The sequence below is a fragment of the Monodon monoceros genome, unplaced genomic scaffold, assembly GCF_005190385.1.
Source record: "Monodon monoceros isolate NGI ecotype Baffin Bay Population unplaced genomic scaffold, NGI_Narwhal_1 Super_Scaffold_16, whole genome shotgun sequence".
In the NCBI taxonomy this organism is placed as follows: Eukaryota; Metazoa; Chordata; class Mammalia; order Artiodactyla; family Monodontidae; genus Monodon; species Monodon monoceros.
In genome coordinates this window covers 2,077,562-2,101,011 of record NW_021703772.1, presented here as the reverse complement: position 1 = coordinate 2,101,011, position 23,450 = coordinate 2,077,562, and the positions used below count along the sequence as shown (strand labels likewise).

The 23,450-nt window shown below is 55.7% G+C and overlaps 1 protein-coding gene across 3 annotated transcripts in view; it reads right to left on the bottom strand.

Annotated features, from left to right (window-relative positions):
• HDAC4 (histone deacetylase 4) overlaps positions 1 to 23,450 on the bottom strand; it is a 242,510-nt gene that overhangs the window by 66,076 nt on the left and 152,984 nt on the right. For all 3 annotated transcript variants that reach the window (XM_029224637.1, XM_029224635.1, XM_029224636.1), the window contains exons 5-10: positions 22,172 to 22,292; positions 16,022 to 16,143; positions 8,745 to 8,876; positions 4,920 to 5,032; positions 967 to 1,083; positions 679 to 877 (exon numbers count right to left, since the gene is read on the bottom strand). In XM_029224637.1, coding sequence (XP_029080470.1) covers positions 679 to 877; positions 967 to 1,083; positions 4,920 to 5,032; positions 8,745 to 8,876; positions 16,022 to 16,143; positions 22,172 to 22,292 — 804 coding nt within the window. The remainder of the gene's footprint in view (positions 1 to 678; positions 878 to 966; positions 1,084 to 4,919; positions 5,033 to 8,744; positions 8,877 to 16,021; positions 16,144 to 22,171; positions 22,293 to 23,450) is intronic.

The window sequence follows — 23,450 nt, the reverse complement described above, 5'->3', positions numbered from 1 at the left end:
CCCCAGGAAGGACAGACAGGCCAGCAGGGAAGTGAGGGAGAGAGCGAGGTTGAAGGTTAAAAACAATGAAAGACCAAGAGTCACCACCACAACCAGAGCACCTAACAGCTGAGGAGGGAGTGAGGTGAGGGCCGCCCCGCTGATACTCAGAGCTCAGGAGGCCCCTGTAAAACCCAGGGAGGAAGCTGAACACCCCGCTGGGTGGTGCCTGGACCCGGGGTGATGACCCTACGGCAGGGCCCCCTCATTTCATGGCGAGCCCCACGCACGCCGTCACTCGGAAAGTAACACTTTTACACTGTTGTTGCTAGGCAAATTTCATAGCCAATCTATTTTTTTCTAAATATAACCACCCCTTAGATGGGGCACATTAACAAAAATGTTACTGCTAATAGAAACCCGCTGCCCACCAGAGCCAGCCCTGGGCTTCCATCACGTGTCCGACGACCCAAAGGGCAGACCCATGAGAGGGGCCGCCAGCCTGCTCTCGGGAAATTAACCAGAAGGTGTGTCTGACGCTCCTGCTTCCACGCACCTGGCTCTGTGAGTGGACTCGGTCTATCCAGCCACAGCCTGGCATGAGAGGGGCAAGTCCAGAAGTTCTGGGGGGGGACAAGCCACCCCGCCATCCCTCCCGGGAAGCCCACGACGGCCTGACGCGGCCTGCAGCATGCTCACCTGTGACGAGGGGCGTCTGCGCGGGCGGCTGCTCCAGGAGGACCACGTGCTGCAGAAGGGAGCTGGGAGTCGCCCCCGAGTCGCGCTCCAGGGGTGCGGTGCCCAGGTAGGGGGTGAGGTGGGTGCCGGGGAAGAGGGAGATGCGTTGCTGGAGGGCCGGGAGGGCCAGTCTCTCGGCCTCCTGCTGGCTGGCCGCCCCCTGGAGAGGCACAACCAGGCTCCCGGGGTCAGGGGCCTGGGACGGCCACCCCGCGCCACTGCCACCCAGACCCGTGGGCACCCACTTACCGCGGAGGGGCCGGTGGCGGGAAGTCCCAGCGTGATGTTGGGCAGGGATGGTGACGTGTACAGGGGCAGCGGGCCCACTGAGCCTTCTCGCGTCACGAGTCTGTGTGCCAGGCCGGTCTGGGAACAGAGCACACAGGGCCATCACACAGGCTCTGCACTGCCAAGCCTGGGTGACACTTGCCAAGGGAAACGACCACAGAAAACACTTTGCGGCAGACCACGCCCAGTTTTGAGATCCCCGGTACAGAAATCTATTAACGAGGACAGCACGGGGGCGAACACGGCATTCAAAGCAGGCCACAAGCACTGCAGCCTGATTCACAATCCTTCACTCTCTTGTTTTGTTCTTATTCAATTCACTCATCGTTGTAAACTATCAGAATAAAATCTAGGACAATATATTTAAAAATATATTCTTAGAGTCGGGAATGTCTTTCCAAACATATCATGAGAAGTAGAAACCAGAGAAGAAAGTGTTGATTAAAAAAGAAATCCCGGGCTTCCCTGGTGGCGCAGTGGTTGAGAGTCTGCCTGCCGATGCAGGGGACGCGGGTTTGTGCCCCGGTCCGGGGAGATCCCACATGCCGCGGAGTGGCTGGGCCCGTGAGCCATGGCCGCTGAGCCTGCGCATCCGGAGCCTGTGCTCCGCAACGGGAGAGGCCACAGCAGTGAGAGGCCCGCGTACCGCAAAAAAAAAAAAAAATCCCGTCACATAAAAGGCAAATAATGGTCACAACAAGGTTGGCAACGTATAGTAGAGACAAAGACCAATATATAAAGGACATGCAAATCAAACAACAAGTAGTGAGAAATGACAAAGAAGAACCCGTATGGAGAAAAAAACTCACAGAAAAAAAATACTCAACATCATCAGTAATCTGAAAACATACCTAAAAATCTAAAAACATTTAAAAACCTATCCAGGTGGCAAAGATTTTCAAGTACGACTACAGCACCTTGACCCAGAGAAACAGAAACACACTGCTGGCTGGATCATAAATCGGTGTGCTCCTTCTGCAGGACAATTTGGCAATCCGTGTCAAAAGCCTTAAAACCGGATCTAACCTTAAATCCTAAACTCCCGCTCCACCCTCAGGATGCACCCTTAGGGGATAAAGCTGGACGCACACAGACTTGGCCACAGGAGCGCTCTCTGCAGCAGCGTCCACGCTGTGCTACAGCGTGTCAGCGGATAAATCCATGAGGCCGTGTTTACACATGGGGGCGTTCAGGCTGGAAAAATCTGGTTGATGACCCGGGAACTTATTTATCGCGTGTGGTTAAGTACCAGTCCCCGAGGACTTGAACTGCTGTCGTATTTCACATCTTTTTGCTTCTAGAATGAAGGTTCTTTGCTAAAAGGACACTGTCCTATTCACACGGTATCCTCCCTCACTAGACGCCCAGTGACGTGTGCGGGGCCAAGGGCACAGGAAGAAGAGGACGAGAAGGTGGTTGCCGTGACGCTAGCTGGTGGTGTCATGGAAAATAACACTAGCGATGGACATCTAACCAATTCTCTCCTAGTTCTTCTCACATGGACTATATAATTAAGGATGAGAAACATTTTGGGTGCTTTAAAATTTCATTTGCAAGCTTAAAAAAAAAAACATGAGCTGCAAGTTGTCACAAGTTATTGTAAACAATGGCAGGCCACCTGTAGCCCCGGCTGGAAAGTCCGTCAGAGGACTGGGCGATTACCACCCCAGGGCGTGTGCACAGGTATTCGGTGCTTTGCAGAATTTCCTAGGTGGCTTAATGGTGTCATACCTGGTGTTACTTGGAAACACACACGCACGTAATAAACTCCGTCCTCATGCTCTAAGGGCAGAGCAGGAAGGACCGGCGTTCTTCACCTGGGAGGGAAGTTAGTGCATCTTCCCCAGAGAGATGGCTGCGGCCACCTTTAGTTCATTCACATATTCAATTGCACAGTAATGATTAAAGGGCTACTTTAAAGAGTAGCCCTTTTTCTAGATACAAAAAAAAATCAGCAAGCTATGATTTAGAGAAAGTGATTGAGATTGCCCAGGAAAGCACGATTTTGTTCCTGGATTTGTCCAGGAACAAAATAAGCAAACATTTAATGTTTGAAAGCTGTCATTTCCTCTTTATAACCAAGGCTTTTTTTTTTTTACCTGGTTTATTTTTAGAACTAAAGCAGCCTTCTGGGAATTGCCTGGTATGTTGATTTGTCTGCATTTCCGGTGCCGGCCATCTCCATCTGCCCTAGGACGTGCTTCTCAGCTGCCCAGCTGCCCAGAAAGGCCAGGGCCAGGGCAGCATGCCCTCTGCACGCCCCCGAATCACACCTGGCTTTCGGCATCGGCTGAATGTCTTCCCCTGGGGAGAGGCTGTCCAAGGGTCAGGGGAGCCCTGCTTCCTCCATGTAGGCGGGGCGGGGGAGGTGTGGAGGATGCTGAGAGTCCCTCAGTCAAGCAGGGAAAGGGGGCGCCGGGCCAGTGGGCCTCGCTCCCCGCATGAGCACCCCTCCTCACCTCTGGACTGGAGAAGGGGAGCAGACAGAATGGAGGTCTCAGAGAGAATGTCCAGTTCTAACTATACTTGAAATCCACAAAGGACATCCATTTGTGATCAAATTTTCAAAGACTACCCCCATGATTACAATGAATATCTAATGTAAAACAGGAAAACTGCACTCTTTACGTTTCTTGTGACTCCTCTGACATCTATTAACCTGCAGTAGCTTAATTTACATTAACATGTGATTTGTAAAAATTAACACATAATTTAAACTGGCATCCGCCCAAATAAGGCATCTCTACAATATGAACCATTAGGTACATAACTGCCCGTTTTAAATAAAATCAGGATCTACGACAGCTATTGACAAGCCACACCCAGCATTCACATCTCACTCCAGGTAGCGATTTCTAGGCCAAGTTCTAAGGCTAATTACAGGTAGACCTCAGCTGTGAACTCAGTCTCACAGAGAAGCGTTGTTAAAACTTTTAATAATGTAAACAAGTATTTAAACCGGTAGGTTGAAATGCACAGGTAATAAAAGAAGTAGCACATAAAGGAAAAGAATAAAAGAAAATGGGGATTCGGCAGGCTAGAGGCAGTAGCACAAAATCATTTCCAGCAGTCATCTTAGTTTCTAAAAATCTGCTTATACCTTAAGTGTCTAGAAACTGGAAATGAAAATGGAGTGGACACGTGTGCCTGTGTCCTCCAACTAAGACTTGTCAACCCTCTGGAAGGGCAGGACTCATTTCTAAATATTTAAGGAAGAAAGTAAATATCAGTATTTGATAAATTATAGCCTCCTGTACGTTGGAAGGAACGTAAAAAACCTCATGAGAACCTTGCAGTCAATAGGACTGTCTGAGCAGGAAGGACACGGCACCGCTGGCTCAGTCCAGGGAAACGAGGTGTGTAGCCGGCTCCCCAGCGGTCGCCCCCGCCCTCGGGCCCCTGATACCGGTCGGTCGGCATCTGCCCATCCCAGTGGGCACGGGAGAGACGACTGGAAGCCGGCCCTTGTGGGGGAGGGTGCCTGGCACAGGGCTGGCACAAGGCAGGAGCTCCAGAGACACTTGTGGGATGAGCCGGGGGAGAGAAAGTGAATAAGGAGGGAAATGAATGCATATGGAGCAAAGGTTCTGGAACCTCCGGCCCGGAACATGGCCCTGACCGAGGTCTGGTCAAGGGCACGACCTGCAGCCAGCCTTGGGGCCCCTCCACCTGGCCGGAGCATCCCCCCAGAGAGAGCTCTCCCGGAACTCTCTCTGCACCCACATCCCTCTCAACCTGTAGCGCACCTGGGGTCTGACCGGCAGAGGTGAGGGTCGCTGACCCCTGTGGTCAGAGGCTCCTGGTTCCTGAGATGCTTCTGAAATGCTGCCCCTGACAGTCAAGATTGAAGGGCAGCTGGAAACTGCTCTTTGGAGCCAAAAAACCAGACGTGGACAGGAGCGCTGGGCACTGACCTCGGTCGGGATGCTGGGGACAGCAGGCGCGATCCCATTCTCCGCGCTGGCATTCCCAGAGCTGTTGTTGGGTGAGCTGGGTGCGGAGCCCGGGGCGCTGCTGCAGGCCGAGTCTGGGGGTGGGAGAGACACCTGTGAGCCTGACTCAGGTCAGGCAAGGACACAGCTTCCGAGGCCCTGAGCTGCGCTGGCCGCCTGTCCTCAAAGCTGCACTTCTGCTTTGAGCTGGCTGACGGCAGAAGTCCCAGCAAGAAAGAACAGGACCACGGTCCCCAAACAAGGGCCATGGAGCTAATTCCTTGCTCTCTGTTTTGCTAGCGACCCCTTGTGAGCTTCGCAAGCCTGTGGCTCATGGAGGCCCCACTGGCACCTTCCACGCTGTGCACACTCTCAACTTTATTCCCCTTTTGAAAAGTCTCAAGATGATCGTAAACCCCAGAAAAAGAGACCCTGAACACTTACTGATATTCTAACAACAAAAGGCAAGAAAACACAGAGGCCAAATGACCGTGAACAGGGGAAGGTCAGATTCACTGTACTTGCTTATAGAGCCCCCTCGGTCAACATTTGCTTTGAGCTAATCTTTGCATTTTTCAAACATCCAAGGAAGAGCACAGCTGGTGGCTTCTGTCATTGATCAGGGTTATCTGAAAACTCACCCCAAGATACTCTCCAGGTAGCTGTGACGGGGGGAGTGGCCCCAGCCCACGCATCGGGGCTGGGACTGAGGCGGCCATGTGTCCCAGCCGGGTCTGCCCCTCAATTCCAAAGGAGCCACTGTTGCTGTGTGTGCAAACACGTGACGTAATAGGAGGGTCTTGTTTGGCTGAACGCTGTTTATCAATGGCAGCCTCTGGTTGAAACCTTCCAGAGGGAGCCAGCCTGAGCCACTTGCCTTTCCCTCCTGAGTACTCACTGACCACGGGCACTGCTGACTTAAGACTCTGCCCTGATCTGGGCTCCCAGGCTCGAGGAGGGGAGGCCTGGGCCACCTGCCTAAGCTGGCACGCCGGGGGTGCTCAGCGGGCCACCCTCCAGCACACGAGACCACGGAGCTGCCCGCGGGGCCTGGCGGACTCTGAAACCTGATTCCAGCCGAACTCAGGGTAACGGTGCAAAGCCTGAGGGTGCTGGTGTGGATGGCAGTGCCCATACCCCAGCGCCCAACCCCACAGGCCCGGCTCACTCGGGGAAGGAGACCTGACCCTAAGGGCACATGCACGACCCCCTCAACCCAGGGGACCGTGAGCGCTCTCATCCTCTCCACCGAGCAGCGGTCCCCCTGGGGACACCCTGGCAGCAAGTGGCTCTGTCCACTCGAGGGCCCGCCCCCCCCCCCCGGGCACCGATGGTGAACTCAGGCCCCGGCCCCCCTCCCTCCTCCCACCAGATCCAGAGCCTGGTCTCCGCCCAGTGAAGTCACATTCACACGCGCCCCCCTGACTGGGCTGGCAGGTGTCACACTTCACGCGTGAAGACAGGGCTGGCTTCCCCGACCCCCACAGCAGCCATCCCCCTGCCTCGGACGCCCACATGGCGAGGCCCTCCCACCTTCCTTTAAGCGGGCCTGTGTCAGCAGCATCGGCAGATAAACTCTCCCAGGTGTGTGTGCGAAAGCACAACAACTTCCGGGGGCAATAAAAAAATATATATACTATCTCTCCAACTTTTCACTTGTTTTCAACTCGAGAAAGTTGATTATTTTTTCATCCCACTTCAAGGAATCTGGTCTAAGAAAATAAATATAAATGCGTAACCGTCACGATATTATTTGTATCAGCACGATGGAATACCATTAAAGGTGCCAGAAAGTGTTGTGACTAACGTCAAGGGAGGAAAGGATACAAGTGCACACAGGGCGTGTGACAAATGCACAGAAGAAGGACTGGAAGGAAATGTGCTCAGATGTTAATGGCAATTTTCTCTGGATAGTGTTGGAGGGGCAGCTGATTCCCTCGTCTGCTTTCCCTAATGGGCACGGCTTTGACGAGGGACTGGGAACAGGCAGAGTGACGCTGCCACGTCCCGGGACCTGTCTCACCATCATCTCAGTGCCACCTCTGGCCCCCGTCTCACCGCCGTCCCCCTGTACCAGCCGGTGGAGCTGCTTCGGCGACGCTGTGCACCTCTCCTGCTCAGGAACCTTCATCACCTCCCCAGTACCCCGGGGGAGGTGCCCCCGCTCTCTCTGGGAGCCTCCCTGCCTGGAACTCCTTATTTTCCAGTCTTGTGGAAAGCCAGCTCTGCTCAGAGCATCCTGCCTCTCCAGCCGCCGGGAGGTGTGCTGGCCGGGAAATCCATCCCTCATCTCTGTGCTGCCTGCATTCACCCGTCGAGCTTCCCCGGGCCCGGCGTGGCCTCCACCGCTGCCCTGCCCCGCTGCCTTCGTGGTGCCCTCTTTGGGTAACACAGCCCAGGGCCAAGCTGGGGCCGCGTGTGGTGCGTTAGCTGCCCCACACGTGACATCTGGGCTCTGGAGTTAGACTGGAAGCTCCCTGGAGGTGAGAACGCAGCTCACCATTTTGGTGCCCAGCCCGGTCCTGACACAGTCACAGGCTGACAGCACGGACGCCAGAGCCGGCTCTCAGAAAGAAGCCGCAGGGGACTGCGTCCCACCAGAGGCGGGACTGGAAATAGACGCAGGGGCCCGCCGTCCGCGGCCTGGCATCCCCCAGAGAGACGAGGCCCACGTGTGGTGAGACACACGCTCTAACTCATTCGAGGCCCGAGTCTGAACAGAATCCCCCAGGCAGAGGATCTTGAGGTGACCCTTCCCTGATCTCTCTACCAGAATGAGCACACGATGACAAAGATGGGCCGCCGGGCATGAGGCCTCAGGCTCCGCTTCACACAAACCCATGAAGTCCAGAGGCAGACCCTCGGACTAGGGGTTTCAGCCCCGGGCTGCGGGACAGGGGTGAGGGCACTCCGGCTCTCATCACATCCCAGACCCTGGACTCAAATCTGAGGGTGAGGTTCCCGGTCCCTCACCAGCACCAGCACCCAGGAGCCCCTCCTCCTTCCCCGGGAACTTGACCCTGAAGGACGCTGCCGAGAGCCCTGGTTTTCCCACCAAACCCTGCACTTGGTGCAAACATGGTCCCGCCCCTCCTGTTACCAGGCCGCCTGAGCAGCCCCTTTGTCCCGTGATTTTAGGGCTGGTGGATGTGCGCCCTCTGGAAGTGGGGTGCACGCCCAGGAAGTGAGGTGCGCCCTAGGGACTGGGGTGTATGTCGGGAAGTGGGGTGCATCCCAGGACGGGGCTCTGCCTGGTGGGTGTGCTCCCCCGAGTCGGCCGCTAGGTGGGGGCCGAGAGCAGGGCGTGAACGGAGACCAGGAAACTCCCAAGCTCCCTCCTCCTTCCCCCGCCCCTGTCCGTCCCACTCTTCCCAGGAAGATTCTTACGCTTTCCAGCGGTTCAGACACTGTTTAATGGGCAGGGGGGCAGGGAGGAAACGTGGCATTCACCACTGAGAGGGCAGGATCAGTTAAAACCCCACCTTCGGAGAAGCCTCCACTTAAAATTCCTGAAAGTCTCCTGTGACGTCAGGAGGTCTGACTGCTCTCACCTGCCCGGCTGGGTCAAGGTCGGCTGGGTCAAGGTCGGGAACAGGACACGCCGTACAGGGATAGGGACGGTCCTGAGACCCCCTGCTGGGGTGCCAACCGTGGCCCTGGGACTCCAGGGGCTGGCACTGCGGGCACAAGAGCCCTTGGGGCAGGGGGCGGGCGGCGATGGGGACATGCGCAGAGGCAGGTTTCGGTGCTGAAGGGACAGCGCACAGGAGAGCCTCTCAGAGGGCAGCCGGGTTTGCGCGAACATACCTGTGACATCCAAAGGACGCTTTTTCAGAGCCGTGACCACTGGCCCATCTTTCCTGCGTAACAGGGGGCTGCTCCGTCTTTCAGCCACTTTCTGCTTTAGCCTGGAGCGTAATTTCAGATTGGGTTCAGATGCTGCACGGAAAGGAGACACCATTACAAGCAGGCAGACACAACTGGGGTCACGGTTATCTCGTGGGCAGTGTAAGAATATGCTCATTGGGTAAATATTAGCTTAACACAGATGCACTGTTCCAGGCTGGAGCAAGGCGGCAACCTGAGGCCTCGGGCAGAAGACGTCCAGCCCCATCCATCAGTCCAAACACTGACGCAAATGCACCTGATGCCTTTAGCGACCTGTCTGCGGACAGAGGGTTATATACATGTTGGAGCGGCCACTGCATTTACAAGTAGCTGGGAGGAAACCCGGCCATCGGGGATGGTTTGGGGGCTCTGGGCCACGAATGTTACTATTACCCCTACATTACAGACTTTCCCGTTCACCTGAGAATAACAAATTCCTCCCTCACGTAACAGACCAGGAGCCAGCTGCCCACTCGAGCTCCCGGCCACCGAGAGGGTGCTAAGGTCAACCCGCCCCGGCGAGAGGCTTAGCCATGCTGCCTGCAGGTGTTCGCCTGACCCCTGGGCACAGGTGCTTAGGCTTGGTTTGGTTTTGGTTAACAGCTCTGCTTGTGTGCGTGGAGCCCTTTGCAAACCCGCATCTTTAAGCCCACGGTGGTCCCAGCCTCTGCGCCTGGAGCCCAGACACTCCCGCCCGCGGGCCAGTCCAGTCCCACATTGGGGGTGGGCCGTCTTGGGAAGAGGGCAGCCTCACACAGCCGGGCCCTCCCGGTGGCCTCCAGACACAGGAAGGCGGCTCGGGAGTCCAGGGCAGTGGTAAGACCACCACCCAGGAGACACGTGTGTTCCGAGGCTTTACTCAACTACATTCAAGCTTCTACTACTTGTGGATTTGCAAACTGGAGAGTTTTTACCTTTTGTTTTTGTTTTTAATCAGCTACCCTGCTGTTTTTAATGTTTACTGCTGTCTAGAGCAACAAGCAACATAACCAAATGCCCCCCAGAATCGGACGTAAGCTGGTTTGGGTTATAAGAACCGGGCCATGTGTGTGTCTCACGGCCACTGTGACTCTGCCCTTTGTGGAGCACAGCAGGCAGGGCTGGGGGTCCCAGCTGCCGGGTGACCCTGAAGGAGGCTGGGAGGCAAAGGACAGTTGCTCTGTGGATCTTGGGAAGAGGAGAGAAGCAGGCCCCCTAAACGACGCTCCCCAGAGAAATCAAAGATGGGCAAGGAAGGTGCCAGCCCTTCCCAGAGGCTCAACCTGCTCTGGAGGCACTGGTTCTGGGAGAGACACCCTCTGCTTTGCAGCATATTTGTGTATAAAGCAAGGTTCCCTGGCAAGACTTTCATGTCGAAAGATAGAAAGGATCCAACTACAAAGCAGCCTTCCCCACTGGCTAGAGGATCCACTTCTATTGTTTTTAATACTATTTTTACATTGCTGAGATAACTGTAGATTCACATTTCATTTGTTTCTATTTCTACACTGAGTTTCTTACTTTATCATTATTTAAAAAGAAAAAAGAAAGCCCAAACCCCACCAGATTAACAGGCAAGGAAACAACAACTCTCTTCCTACTAAGATCTCAGCTGAACCGACACAGGGTTTCCACAAACACATGTCCGGCCCGGGGACGGAAGCTGCTCCTGAGATCCAGGGCAGTGCAGCACCCACAAAAGGGAGTGCGCGGCCCCCGGCCCCAGTGGGGGCCCCTTTCAGGGTCAGTCTGTCTGGAAGCAACACTGCCGTGTCCTGACATCACGCCCAGCAGCGGGTGAGGAAAGCAGAGACTGAGCCACCAAGGGTGCCCAGCACATGGCGGGGGCAGTGGCACAGAATTCAGAGAGTGTGTGTGCTCAGAGCTGCCCTTTTTGGAATCCTGAAAGGACAGTGAAGGACGCTTCAAACAAAGGTGAAAGAGCGGAAAGGAGATATCTGAAGAAGAAGTTGAGAAATCTGAAAATTGGGAGTAAAAAGGCCCAACATCAAATTAACAGAAACACCAGGAGAGGACAGAGCAAATGGAGCAGGGAAAATCACTGGCAAAGTAACTGGAGGTGTGCTGCTCCATCAGAGGAGACCCAGTGCCCAAAAGGGGTCAGTGTGGGCTCGCTGTGGCCTGCAGCCTCTCGCTGGGGGGTGTCCGGAAAGGTTTCAGAGCTGCAGGGCCCAAGGGTCTACCTTGTGAGCAGTGTCGGGTTCTGCAGGGGCCACTCCCAGGGCGAGATGAGGACTTGAAAGTCCTGAAGGAAAGTGGCTTCTAGACCCAACCACATCATGCATCACGTGGGAGCCAGAATAAGTGCATTTACCAGCCTGTGAGGACTCAAAAAACTCACATTCCACGCGCCATTTCTCAGAAAGCTTGGAAGAGCTGCACAACCAAGATGAAGGAGACCACACACAAAGGAGCACCTGGAGTCCAGGGAAGAGAGGCCGAGGCTCCCAGGACACCGTGCAGCGGGGCCCAGGGGCCGCGGGGGGCCTCCGGGCTGGAGCAGAGCTGCGGACTACCTGCCCTGGAAGAGCAGCTCCCCCATCTGCCAAAGCGTGGGGGTGAATTGAAAGCAAGTACAGGGACACATGGGGAATACAGCCAACGTTTTATAGTAACGACAAACGGAATATGACCTTTAAAAACTGTCCAGTGTACAATACTGTACATCAACGGTACCTCAATTAAAAAAACAACAACAACCCAGGCACACAGGAAAGTAAGCAAATGAAAGGGTTGGGGCAGGGCTGGGCAGGGTGGGTCAGCTGTTTCCCGAGTGAGCCTGTGAGGCTCTTTGATTTATGGACATTTATTTCCCTCGATAACAATAAAAAGAGAACTCTAGAAAGAAAAAGACAGACTAGAATACTAAAATTTTTTGTAGCATACATGACAGAGACAGGATTGGTATGAACGTATAAAGCAACAAGGAAAAAAAAAAACAGCTGACAGAAAAGCGATTGGGTGAGCTGCCTTTAAACACTGGACATTTAGGGCCCCTCCCTGTGTGACCGGTATGGTTGCAGACGCTGGGCACAGGGGGTGGACAAGAGAGACACGGTCTGGCCGGCACCCCTGCTGCCTGGCTCAGGAGCGTTGGCCACTCTGCACCGTGGGAGCACGGCAGAGGGGTTCTGCAACACAGCACTCAGCTTACTCCCTGGTAGGGAAGATGGAAAGTAAACAGAGACACCCAAACCCCACTAGCGATGACAGAACTGCTCTTTGAAACATCAGAGACATTGTGACTTCCGCACCCGTCACACCTGCTCGAGTGACCCCACGAGTGACGTGGGGGAGGGGCCTCTCCTAAGCGGCTGGCAGGGTCCCGCGTGCTCGGCTCTTTACGCTACACACACTCATTTGAACTGGCAGCTCCATTTTCAGGAGTCTATCCTACAAAAACAGTGAGCAAAGGGACCTATATTTGTGGGCAAAATAAAAACTAGAAAACTGTTACAACTGCTGTAATCTTCGCATGTTGGGATAATATAGAAAAAGGTGCTGCTCTTGATACATTGAAATGGAGTGGTACCCACGATACAGTGTTAACTGAAAAATAAAGTTGCAGCCAAAGGGCAAAGCAGGTGTTTTTCTTGACAAAGAGACTGTCCGTACACACCACACACACACACACACACACACACAGACGCACACAGACGCACACCCTACACACAGGCATAGACCGCATCTGCGCAGAGAGATGCCGAACCCGTAACGGGAGCTGTCTCTGGGGGGTAACACGCACATGTGTGCATTCTACTTATGTCCTAATTTGTCGTATGTATGCCTTCCTTCTGGGAGTTTTTAATTAACAAAGCACTCTACTTGATGCTTAGGACTGGTATTTTCCTACACCCTCTTTCCTACTCAGTAGTTTCAACAGCGTATTTCAGGTGGCCGTCAAGCTCAGGTATATCTGAAAAAGATTCGTTCAAGGTCTCACTTCTCAAGTGAGGAGGAGTCCAAGTTTGATAGAAATCAAAGTTTGAAGCGAGGCCCTTCTCAGCGTAAACACTGCCTAGTACTTGACCATACTCGCCATCTCTGCAAGTTTCCTTGGAAAAGCACAACAAAGCCTTTTTGAAAACCTTCTGAGCACTTTCACACCTACTGTTTAATGAGCACAAAGTTGATGGAAGACAGCCCAGTACAAAAGCCCCGTGCGGGGGCCGGAAGCGGAGGGGGCCCGGCAGGGCCAGGCACTGTGGAGTGAACCCCCTTCTCCCTGCCCGGGCAGCTCAGAAAGGGCCGATTCCCTGGCCCGGCCCTGAGCAACAGCCGCAGGGCATCTACCACCCTATACCTGACAGACACCCAGGTACAACTATGCACGGTGCGGGTGTTGCCCACCACTGCCCAGGCCACCAGGATGCCACGGGTTCCGCAAACTGCAACAGAACGACACATGGACCATGCGGCGACCGGCCCCTTCCCAAACTGCAGAGACGAGCATCATGTGTGACAAAGGCGGCTGTGACCTCCTCCCTGGTGACCTCGACCCACGCTACACGTGGACGTAAAATAAACTAGTACAACTACTGTTCAGCTCACCAGGAGGCAGGGAGAGCTTCGCTTACTCACTGACACATGTGGCCACAGTGATCAGAGACACCCCGCTCTCCACCGGCTGCTGCATGCCGCCTTGCCTCCGGCAGACCCTTGTCAGGCGGTGGAGGCCCTGCTGGGGTGGAGGCCCTGCTGGGGTGCAGGCTGAGGAGTGGGGCCAGGGCCTCTGCTGAGACCTGAGACGGGGCCTCGGTCCACTCCATCTGTACTGGGGTGAAAACCTAGCTTTGCCCTCCACGTGCCCGGGGCCCCTCCCTGGCCGGGCCCCGCAGGCAGAACCTGACGTCCACCCTGGGCCTGGACCCTGCTGTTCACCTCCTCTGGCGGGACTGGAGGAGGCTGAGGACTGTGGCCCGTCCCCCCCGCCTGCCACACCAGCTCAGGGCCCGGCACCCAGGAAGCACCTGGCCACTGCTCGCTCACTAATCGCAGGGAAGACACAGGCGGGTTGGCAGCCATTGCTTGGGCTCGGGCACGCGGCACCGCCCTGGAGTGAGCGCACCCCCTGCAGGCTAAGTGCCAGGAACCCAGAGGACCCCGGATTACTGTCGTGTGACCCGGCAAGGCACCCAGTGCGAGTGTCCACCCAGCGGCCACTGCCAGCCCTGAGCTGGTAACAGACACACGGCTCCCTGCAGACCTGGACTCTGTCCCCTGGGGCCGTCAAGGAACCACTGGGACAGCAGTCGCTGACAGCAGGGCCGTAAAGGCTCACTGAGGGGTCTTCAGTGACTGGATTGGGTAAAATGGGCTACAGGTATGCCCCATGCTCACTCTACAAACCGGACCCTGCCACCCCCGAGGGAATGCTGACAGGGAAGGGCGGGGGAGGGGCTGGAGGGCGTGGCTCCGTGTCCCTGGTGGCCTCACTGGAGGCTGTGCGCACAGCCCACGAGCGGCCAAATCCTCCCTTCTGCTCCTGACCCCCACCCGCCCCCCGACCTGCCCTGCGAGGCAGCAGCCCCACAACGGATCCACCCCTGAAGTAGTGGCACTGCTGCCCCATTTCACAGATGTGCAAACTCGCTCGGCGAGGCTGTCTGCCAAGGACACTGGACGGTGAGGGCCAGGCTGACTGCAAAGCCGTCCCTCGTGAAGCAGGGCGGCTTCAGCCAGCGATGGAGAGAAACCCGTCACGTTTCCCGTATCTCAGCAACCAACCAATGTTTCCTGTGAACAGCTGCTTCCCTCGGGGGAAGGGACAGGTGTGCTCTCCAGAGAGGAAGGGCCCTGAGGGAGGTGGACGGCTCCGCCTGGCGGCCAGGAGCCCAGTTCTCCGCGTCCTCCGGAGTCTGCTGCTCCAGGGGCCGTGGGCACCACACCTGCCACGCCCAGGGTGGGAGGAAGCACGGTGCGCCCAGTGTACCCACTTTACTGATGAGAGACTGAGGCCAGGAGAGCCTCAGTTATCTGTCCTGGGGCAAGGAGCTGCAAACCAGGCGGGAGAGACCCGCCAGGCTGCAGGATCACCGCCCACTCGCTCAGAGCCCTGCTACCCCGGCTGCACTCCCACTAGGGCCAGGCTTCCTGGGGCAGGCGCGGCCTTTGTCTCCTCGCCCAGGGTCTTTCCAAGCACAGGCCCCCGTTTTGCTGATTGGAGCGTGGCTGATCTCAGCCCCAGGCTCCAGAAGGGGGGTGTGGAGGGCAACCTGGGGGAGCCGGCCTGGGTGCCGACAGACGCCCCTTTCTACGGAGCCCGCAGGCTCTCAGGGTGAAGCCCACCACGCCCTTCTTGGGGGACCATGGGTGACAGCCATGCACTCGAACTGGAGAGAAGAGGACAGAAGCTGTGCTTTCACCTTGGATGAAACCCCGCCCACGTGGGCAGACGCCTCCCCTCTGACACGGGGGGCGGGGTGGGGGGGGCCTCTGCCGTCCCACTGCACCCTGGGGCCCCTGCCCCCCACACCTGTGCTAGGGTCAAGTCCACGGAGGCTGAGCTGAACTCCCCCTCCCTTCACCTCCGGCTCCCATTCAGGCTTTGCTACACCACGTGCTCTCCGGGGCGCAGCTCTGCCCCCCGAGAGGCCCCACATCTTCTGTCCTTAGGACAGAGCGGCAGGGGAGCCTCAGGCCCTGCTCCCAATACCTCATCCCCAGGGTGAAGAAGCTGCTTTAGAGCGTTTCTGTCCAGAATGGACCAAAATCCTTTGGAGGAAACAAAATTCGTCTTCACGAAGAAAAAGCTGTGTCACACATTCCCATTCCGTGAAGCAGGCGCCCGGCATCTCCCACGCGGCCCTGTGGCCGTGGGCTCCACCTGCCACCTCTGAGACCAGGGCAGCTGGCCCTCCGCAGCCCAGGCCCTCACTTCTCGGGGGCAAAGCTTCCGGAAACACCTCTCCTCCGGCCCCTGGCCTTCTGGCCGCCCTAACGCAGGGCCCACGGCCCGTCTGGTTTTTCTTAAAAGGCATTGCCACTTAAACCGCCACCGCTAGGAGAAAATCCAAGCGCCCTGGGAGCCCTGCTTGTGTCTGACACGCTTATCCTTCTGGCCCGTGAGGGAACTGCTGACGTAACCTGAGACGCGCACCTGAGGGGCCTCCCAGGACACGGCGAGCGAGCTCCTCGTACAGGTTTCCCTCCCCGCCTGGGACCCCCTCCCCGCCCGCTGCAGCCCCTGCACCGACCTGTCTTTCTGAGAGGAAAGTCATCTTTGGCGTCGTACATGCCCAGGACCGGGTGGCTGTAGGAGACCGACGCCCCGCTCTGGGGCGGGGAGCTCTGGTCCAGGGAGCTGTGCTGCGTCTTCCTGCAGAGAACGGGCAGGACAGAGGCTTAGTGACCCGCATGCACGGGCACACGTGGCCGTGCAGAGGGAGCGCGCACGGGAGCCCTGCACAGGTCCCCACGACGCCGGTCCTTCCTCTGACGCGCCAGCCCAGCTCGCAGCCGGCCTCCTGGGCAGACTGGCCTCCTCTCTGGGGCAAGACTGAAACGACACAAAACCAACACTGAACAAGCGAACAGACGCCGACCGCAGCCTCCCCTGCCGGGCCCTCGGCGCCGGGGACAGCAGGCCGGCACGACCGCATGCCCGTGCTCCCGGTGCCTGGGCTCTGCACAGCCTCTTCCTCTCGGGTGTCTCCTGACCGGGTCTGTTCTCAGGCTGGCGGGGGTGGGGGGTGGGGGTTGTCACCACTGGCCACAGAGGGGACGGTCCTCAGGACACAGGGGACAGAGGGAGACAGGTGGGCTCCAGGTGCAAGGGACACAGGTGTGCCGGACGCAGCTGAGACCTGGCGGGGGACTTCGGGGACAGTGCTGGTGACGTCCGGTTCTTGAGGGCAGGAGCCACGCGGGGACTTCCCTTCAGCAGAAGTGCCTTCACGGGGACGGTGGCCCCAGCCATCTCCCCTTCCTTGGGGAGGGAGGGGTTGGCGGCAACACCTCTGCCCTGGGAGCTGATTCATGAAATTTACTTGCTTTATGAGGAGCCGGGCACAATGCAAAATCCTTGAAATGGCTGGACAGGGGCGGCCGCCAGGAGGAGGCTGAATGTGGGGATCAGACCTCGGGAAGAGGAGGGTGCCGGCCGCGCCTGACCATCAGCAAACGTTCTGGGGGTGCGGCTGCCTCTGCTCGGCCTCACTGGAGGCTCAGAAGGTGTAATGAATTCTGTGAGTCTTTAAACTGTGTAATCTGCTTAATGACTTGAAACGAATTTGCCAACTTACTTATGTGGAATTTGTTAGACTATTTATTTGAATACACAGTACTCCACATGTACGCACCTGGTGTTATTTGAATTAAGAATGTGAGCACTTAAATGCTTACAGGTGAATATTTAAATATTTGAGAGCAAACCGGTGCAGAGAACGTGGTGATCACGGAGCCCAATCCCAGGATCCCAGCTGGCAGCATCATGGGAAGCGCCCAGAGAGCCCCGGAGAACCGCCCTGCCAGGCTGCGCACCCCCTCTGCCCAGGGCACAGCACCTCCCAATCGGGACGCATGTCAAGGGGGCCAGGGCCGGGGATCCGGGCCGGACCGGCCACCCTCATGCTGGCTGTGCCCTCTTCGTGTCGTGCCGCCAGGCCTCACCTAGGGGGGCCACCCTTGCACAACCCCATTAGAGGTCTGAGGGCAACTCTCTCTGCATCTAACATCTTCAGGCCGCATCCTCCAGGGAGCATGGCCTTGGCCGGTTCCAAACCTCTCCTTCAGTGCCAAGTTCTAACCTGGGAAAGAGTTCACTTTCTCCTTCATAAGAAACATGGAAAGGCCTGTGTGTGTATTACATGATTTAAAAAAATAGACAATTATGATTAATAAAATATTATAGGTAATAATAACTCTTACAGTTATACTTTAATAGTAGAGTTTGTTTGTAATTAAGCCGGAAGTAGGAGGAGCTATTTGTTTAAGATCTAATAGATTTTCTCTTCTGATTTGATCTCTTGAGTTGCTGTCAGTATTCAAATCCTCACTTTCTTGCCCAGCCTTAAAATGAGCTAGAACAGGAGGCAGCTGGCATGAATCTGCCTGTGTGCTGGCCTGAGAGCTCTCAGCAGACCTGCTCTGCGTCGTCCAAGAGAGTGTGGCCCAGAGTAGGCAGTCGGACTGATCCAGCTGGTACCAGCGCGGATGGATCCAGACGTCAAGAGGGACGCATGTCACGCACAGCAGCCTGGCTTCCCCAAACCGCGCAAAACCGAGGGAAACCAACGCATCACTAGATGCCCCGCGCTCAGGGCTCCCAAGGAAAACACAGGCCACCTGCTCTCTGGGGGTGGGGGGGGCATCCGTCCCTCATCACACAGGCCAGGGCTCACACCCGCCCCCAGCAAGCAAGAGTCTGGACGTGTGAGCCAACGCCAAGTCCTGTCCCTGGCTGCACGCACACTTACACACACACACACACACACACACACACACACACCCTTGTACCCCGGGGGCAGAACCTGAATTGCCGCTCTTGTGTCTAACTCAGCCCCAACCAGAATCGTCTTCCAGGTTTTCAACCCTTCATTCCCGCCAGGGGAGGAAGCAGCCAGGGTGTGTCTCTGCTGTGACCCTGGCTGATGGGAGGGGCACCTTGTCTTAAAGACAATCCTCCCTGATGAAGATGGAAAAACAAATATGCCTTGTTTTCTTTCTAAACGTTCCTCTGATTGTAATACAGAATAAAGCTAAACACAAATTCGGCCATTTCAATTCTATCGACCATTGGCCTTTCCTATTACCTCAGATTTACGCAGGTGATTTAAAATAAATACAACTTGTAATCACTCACACCAGCACTGTCCAAAGGACGTAACACCAGCTACAATTAAAAATTCAATTTAAATGCAATTTAAAATTCTCTCACAGACATGTGCACACGAGCAAAAAGGAAGCAGTGAAATCAACGCCAGTGTTCTCCTTAACCCAGTTTATCCCAAATCCTATCATTCCAACACATGATCAATCTAAAAAGTATTAAGGAAATAGTCCCCGTTCTTTTTTCCCACGAGGCTCTGAGATCCGGCGTGTCTGACATTCACAGCTTGTCTCAATCTGAACAGCTCGCTTCAACGCCCTGGAGCCCACGTGGCTGGTGGCTGCCACAAGGACAGCCACCACAGTCTCGTACGATGAGCTTAAAGCTGGGGGTTTTCACACGTGTGCACCGTGGAACCACCACGCCAGTAACAATACAGAGCAGCGCCACCTTCACAGAAGGCCCACTGCCCTCTGGCAAGGGATCTCCACCCCCAGCCCCTGCCGCCTGGCTTCCTGTCACTACAGCTCAGCTGTGCTGACCCTAGAACTGCTGGCAAAGGCATCGCAAGGCACAGTCTCTGCATCTTCAACCAAGCTTAACGTTTCTAGGTGTTGGCGGGCAGCCCTGGGCATCGCTGAGCAGCAGACCAGGGAGTGGGTGCCCCTGTGTTTCACCACTCACCTGCTGGCGGGCACTCAGCTGCTTCCATTCTCTGGCGATAATGAATAAAGCTGCTATGACCATGGGGACACGAGTCTTTGCCCAGATGGAAGACTTTACTTCTCTTGGAGAAACACCTAGGAGCGTGGCCAGGTCATGGGGTGGGAGTATGTTTACCTTCATAGGAAACTGCCCCGGTGGCTGTGCCACTTCAATCCCCACTGGCCACGTGCAGGGGTCCAGGGCCTCCACACTTTGGCCAACACTGGGTTTGTTCAATTTCAAACCCACTGGGCGTGAGGGGGCATCTTGCTGTGCACTGCATTTCCTGGATGACTCACCATCTTTTCATGTGCTTACTGACCATTTGCATCTTTATTTTGTGAGGTATGGGGTCACGTCTTTTGCCCATACTTTTTCAGGAGGTTGCCTGTTTTTTTGTTATTGAGTTGTAGGAGCTCTTTATATGTTTTGGATCAAGTGCTCTGTCAGATACATGCATTGCGAATATTTTCTTCCTGCCTGCGCCCTGCCCTTTTATTTTCTTAAGGGTGGCTTTCAAAGAGTGAAAGTTTTACATTTTGATTAAGTTTATGTTTTTTGGTTTATGGTTGAAGATTTTAGTGTTTTAAGAAGTCTTTGCCTACCTCTTCCCCAAGGTCATGAAAACTTTTTCTTATGTTTCCTTCTGGAAGTTTTAACAACTTAGCTTTTACGTTCAGGTCCATGACACTTAAGCTGACTGTCATGTGTGGCACGAAGCCAGGGTCAAGGTTCTTCCCCTATCAAGACTGGTTTTTTGCTGGATTGGTTTTCCAGCAAAGTTTTGCCTTCATGCAGCAAGTGAATGTGGTCCATGATCTGGTTTGGTTTTGGGTGACAAAACGAGAAAGGTGCCAAACCCAATGCAAACAAACCCATCCCCGGCTGACTCCGCTGAGACGAGTCCTTCCCCACTGCAGCCTGCACGGCCCAGTCCCCCGGGGAAGAGGGAGCTCCCCACCAAACGCTGGACCCGGGCAAGCAAGCCTCCGCCAGGTCTCAGCTGCCCTGCTCACCAGGGAGCGCGTGTCAGCCCCTTCTGGCACCCTGCCCCCAGGCCTAGCCACCCTGCATGCCCCCACCTGCCCCCCTCGGCTCCCAGGTGCTCCTTGCTGACCCCTCCTCCCCAAAGCCCTCTCTCCCTTCCAACCTCTTGGCACGTGCAGCTCTGCGGAGACCACCCCTCCCCGGCAGCCGCCAGCACTTTCCTATCCTGCGGGCTCCGTCCTCCCCGTCATGTACAAGCACATCATCACGGCCTCTACTCCTGCCACAGCCTGAACACCTCGCCCCACCACTCACGGGGTGTCCTGGGACTCTACTCCTGCCAGCCTGAACACCTCGCCCCACCACTCATGGGGTGTCCTGGCACTGGCTGCCCCGATCTCTTCACGTCACTGTGGCCACTGTCCGAAGACCCCAGTGTGGTCAACCATGACCTCTGCTCTCACCCCCCAACCTCCTTTGGGCCCACAGCGCTCTTACCGCTGCTCCCGAAGCCTCCCAGCTGGTCTCGCCTCCCCAGGATAGGCCCTCTCCTGAAACGGCTCCTGACACTTCCCGACCCTCGGATCCCATCCCCTCCCCCATGGAGGATCTAGGAGCACCTCCTCACCCCTGCCCTACCGGCTACTGCTGGGCGGTCCCCACGTCCTCACCCGCCTGCCCACCCGGCTTCTCCTCCCTCCCTACCTAACCCGCTTCGCTGCAGGGCATCTGCCCGGCAACCTCCCCCAAAAGGGGAAATGGAGCTTTCCCACTGCAACACCCAGGGGGCTGTCACTAGCGGGGGAGACCACGGATCGGTGCCACCACATCGTGGGGTCCCCAGGTGTGCTGCCCCAGAACTCTCCATCGCTCCGGGGCACATGGCTGCTGTGTATGGCTTTTCGGGGACCACCGCTGCCGTCTCTGCTCTGGGCGAGTCGTGCCACTGGCTGAACGGCATGAACGACAGCCTGCTCGTGTGAGTGCGGCCTGAGGGGCTGCAGACACTCAGAGCAGAGGTGGCCTCGGAACAGAAATGCCTTTCATGTTATACCACGATAGCCAGCGTCATCTACTGAAACAAATGGGTTCATTCCAGTGGGATCTGGCGGTGTTTTAGCAGAACTGCTGCCCATCTGGGGGCTCCAGAAGAGCTACATTCTCCCCCAATGAATTAACGATGATCACATTTTCATTTATGAAAACTGCCCTGTGAGGTTTCTTCTAGAACAGAAAAAAGCCCTTGAAAAGTTGTAGAAAAGTATAGTCAAAGCGAAAATCTGAGGCACCTTTGACCATGGTTTAAAGCCACATAACTTTGTCACTCCGCTTCCAACTCGGCATGTGTCAACTACCAGCCCTGCTGAGCCGCGCACAGGCCCAGAGGAAAGGCCCCCGGCACACGCGCATCCTCGCCACAAAGTGAAAGACCTCTTTGGCTTTCAGTTCTGAGCACGAACAAGGCACTTTGTGGTCTCTGTCCATTAAGCGGGCCCTGGGAGAGGGTTCTTAGTATAAAAACAATGAAAAGACCACAGGTGCTTTTGACTTGCCTGGGAATCAATAACACACCGGGTAGAAATTCGGGAGGTGCCTACGGACGATTTAGACCAGAGTTCCTTTTTAAGCGGTTCTTTCTGTGGCCAAAGAACTGCGTGAGAAGCCAAGAATAATGGTTAGGCACTGGCCCCACGAACGTCTCTTTAAGGTTTGTTTAAAGACAGACCCCCTCTGCACCTGGACGACGCTGGTCTGACCACATAGTGCTGCTGGCTCACGGAGTTTCTAATTCCACGCCCTCCAGGGTGAAGAACTGAGCACCACTCTGGTCTACCCCCAGACCCCGTGCACCCGGGCGCAGGGGAGACCCGGCCCCTCCACTTACCCATACCAGTAGCGAGGGTCACTGGACATGCAGTGGTTCAGGTTCCGGTGGGCCAGCGCCTTCTTTTTATTGAGGACAAACTCCTGTAGCTTCATCTTCACTTCTGTGCTGGCCACAGCACCTGGCGCGGGAGAAAGCAGAGGCGGGTGATTCGAGGCTCTGCCCCAGGGGACCCTGAACCACGTGCCAGGAAAGGCAGGACAGGGATGGAGAGGGTGGGATTCCCATTCAGGACGCTGCCGACGCCAGAGAGCATCTCAAGGAAAAGAGACAGACAGGAGGGCTTGAAGGAAGAGATCTTCTTCCCAGGAGTATTTTACGTAATTGCATCCTATTTAAAATGCAGCACAAAATCCTACTGTAACCTAACACGAACCCACTGCTGAAGGGAGTTCTAATACTCTTACATAGAAGGAGGTCCTGAATTAGGCAGAGCAGCAGGGTGGTTTCTTTCTCGCTGCAGCAAGAAGGAACAGAGCCTCAGAGAAAAGGTGCCTGCGACCCGTGTGACAGGGATGAGGCGTGCCTCCCGGGACCTGGGCAGAGGGCAGGGCAGCTGGGGCCCTTTCCAGCCCTGTCAGGGGATGTTCCTGCTCTTTCCAGCCTACAGCCACCTACTGAGACAAAGCGCATTTCACCAAGTCGGACTAAAGCTGAAATCTTGGGTTCTGTGTTTTTTTTCTGGTGGTCGTAGCGGTTGTTCACAGCCCCATTAGAGAAAACTGGCCAATTTGAGAAACAGACACACACAACTAAAGTCCAAGCCCACCACGCTGACTCAAGGTCTGCCGGCACCTCATCTGTTTTCCTCAGAGCTGCAATCAGACTCCAGGGCACTTCGGACCCATTCTTCCATTAGAGACGGTGGTGTTTTCCCTGTTGTCACACGGAATTCAAACAGCATTTGTAATGGCGGGAAAACGCTTCACGAGGTGAGCGATGCAGAGTTTACAAAACCCTTTCCCAACCGGGAGACATTTTTAGACATTTCCTTTTGTTGTTCTTGTTAGAAACCATGTGGTGTCAACATTTATAAGTAAATATCATCCCCCATGCTTAGGATTATGTCCTCTGAAGAGATGAGCAAAATGCCTACATCCAACAAAACAATATTAACAGCCCCTGAAGCACCTTCTAAGTTGTTTTCCAAAATGCCTCTATACATGACCACCAAGTGCAACCCCATTGGCCACAGACCAGGAGCAGGTACCCTGTGTCTCTATTAGTACTCAGGAGTACCACCTGACCCTTGTCTATCAGTACTCGGGAGTACCACCTG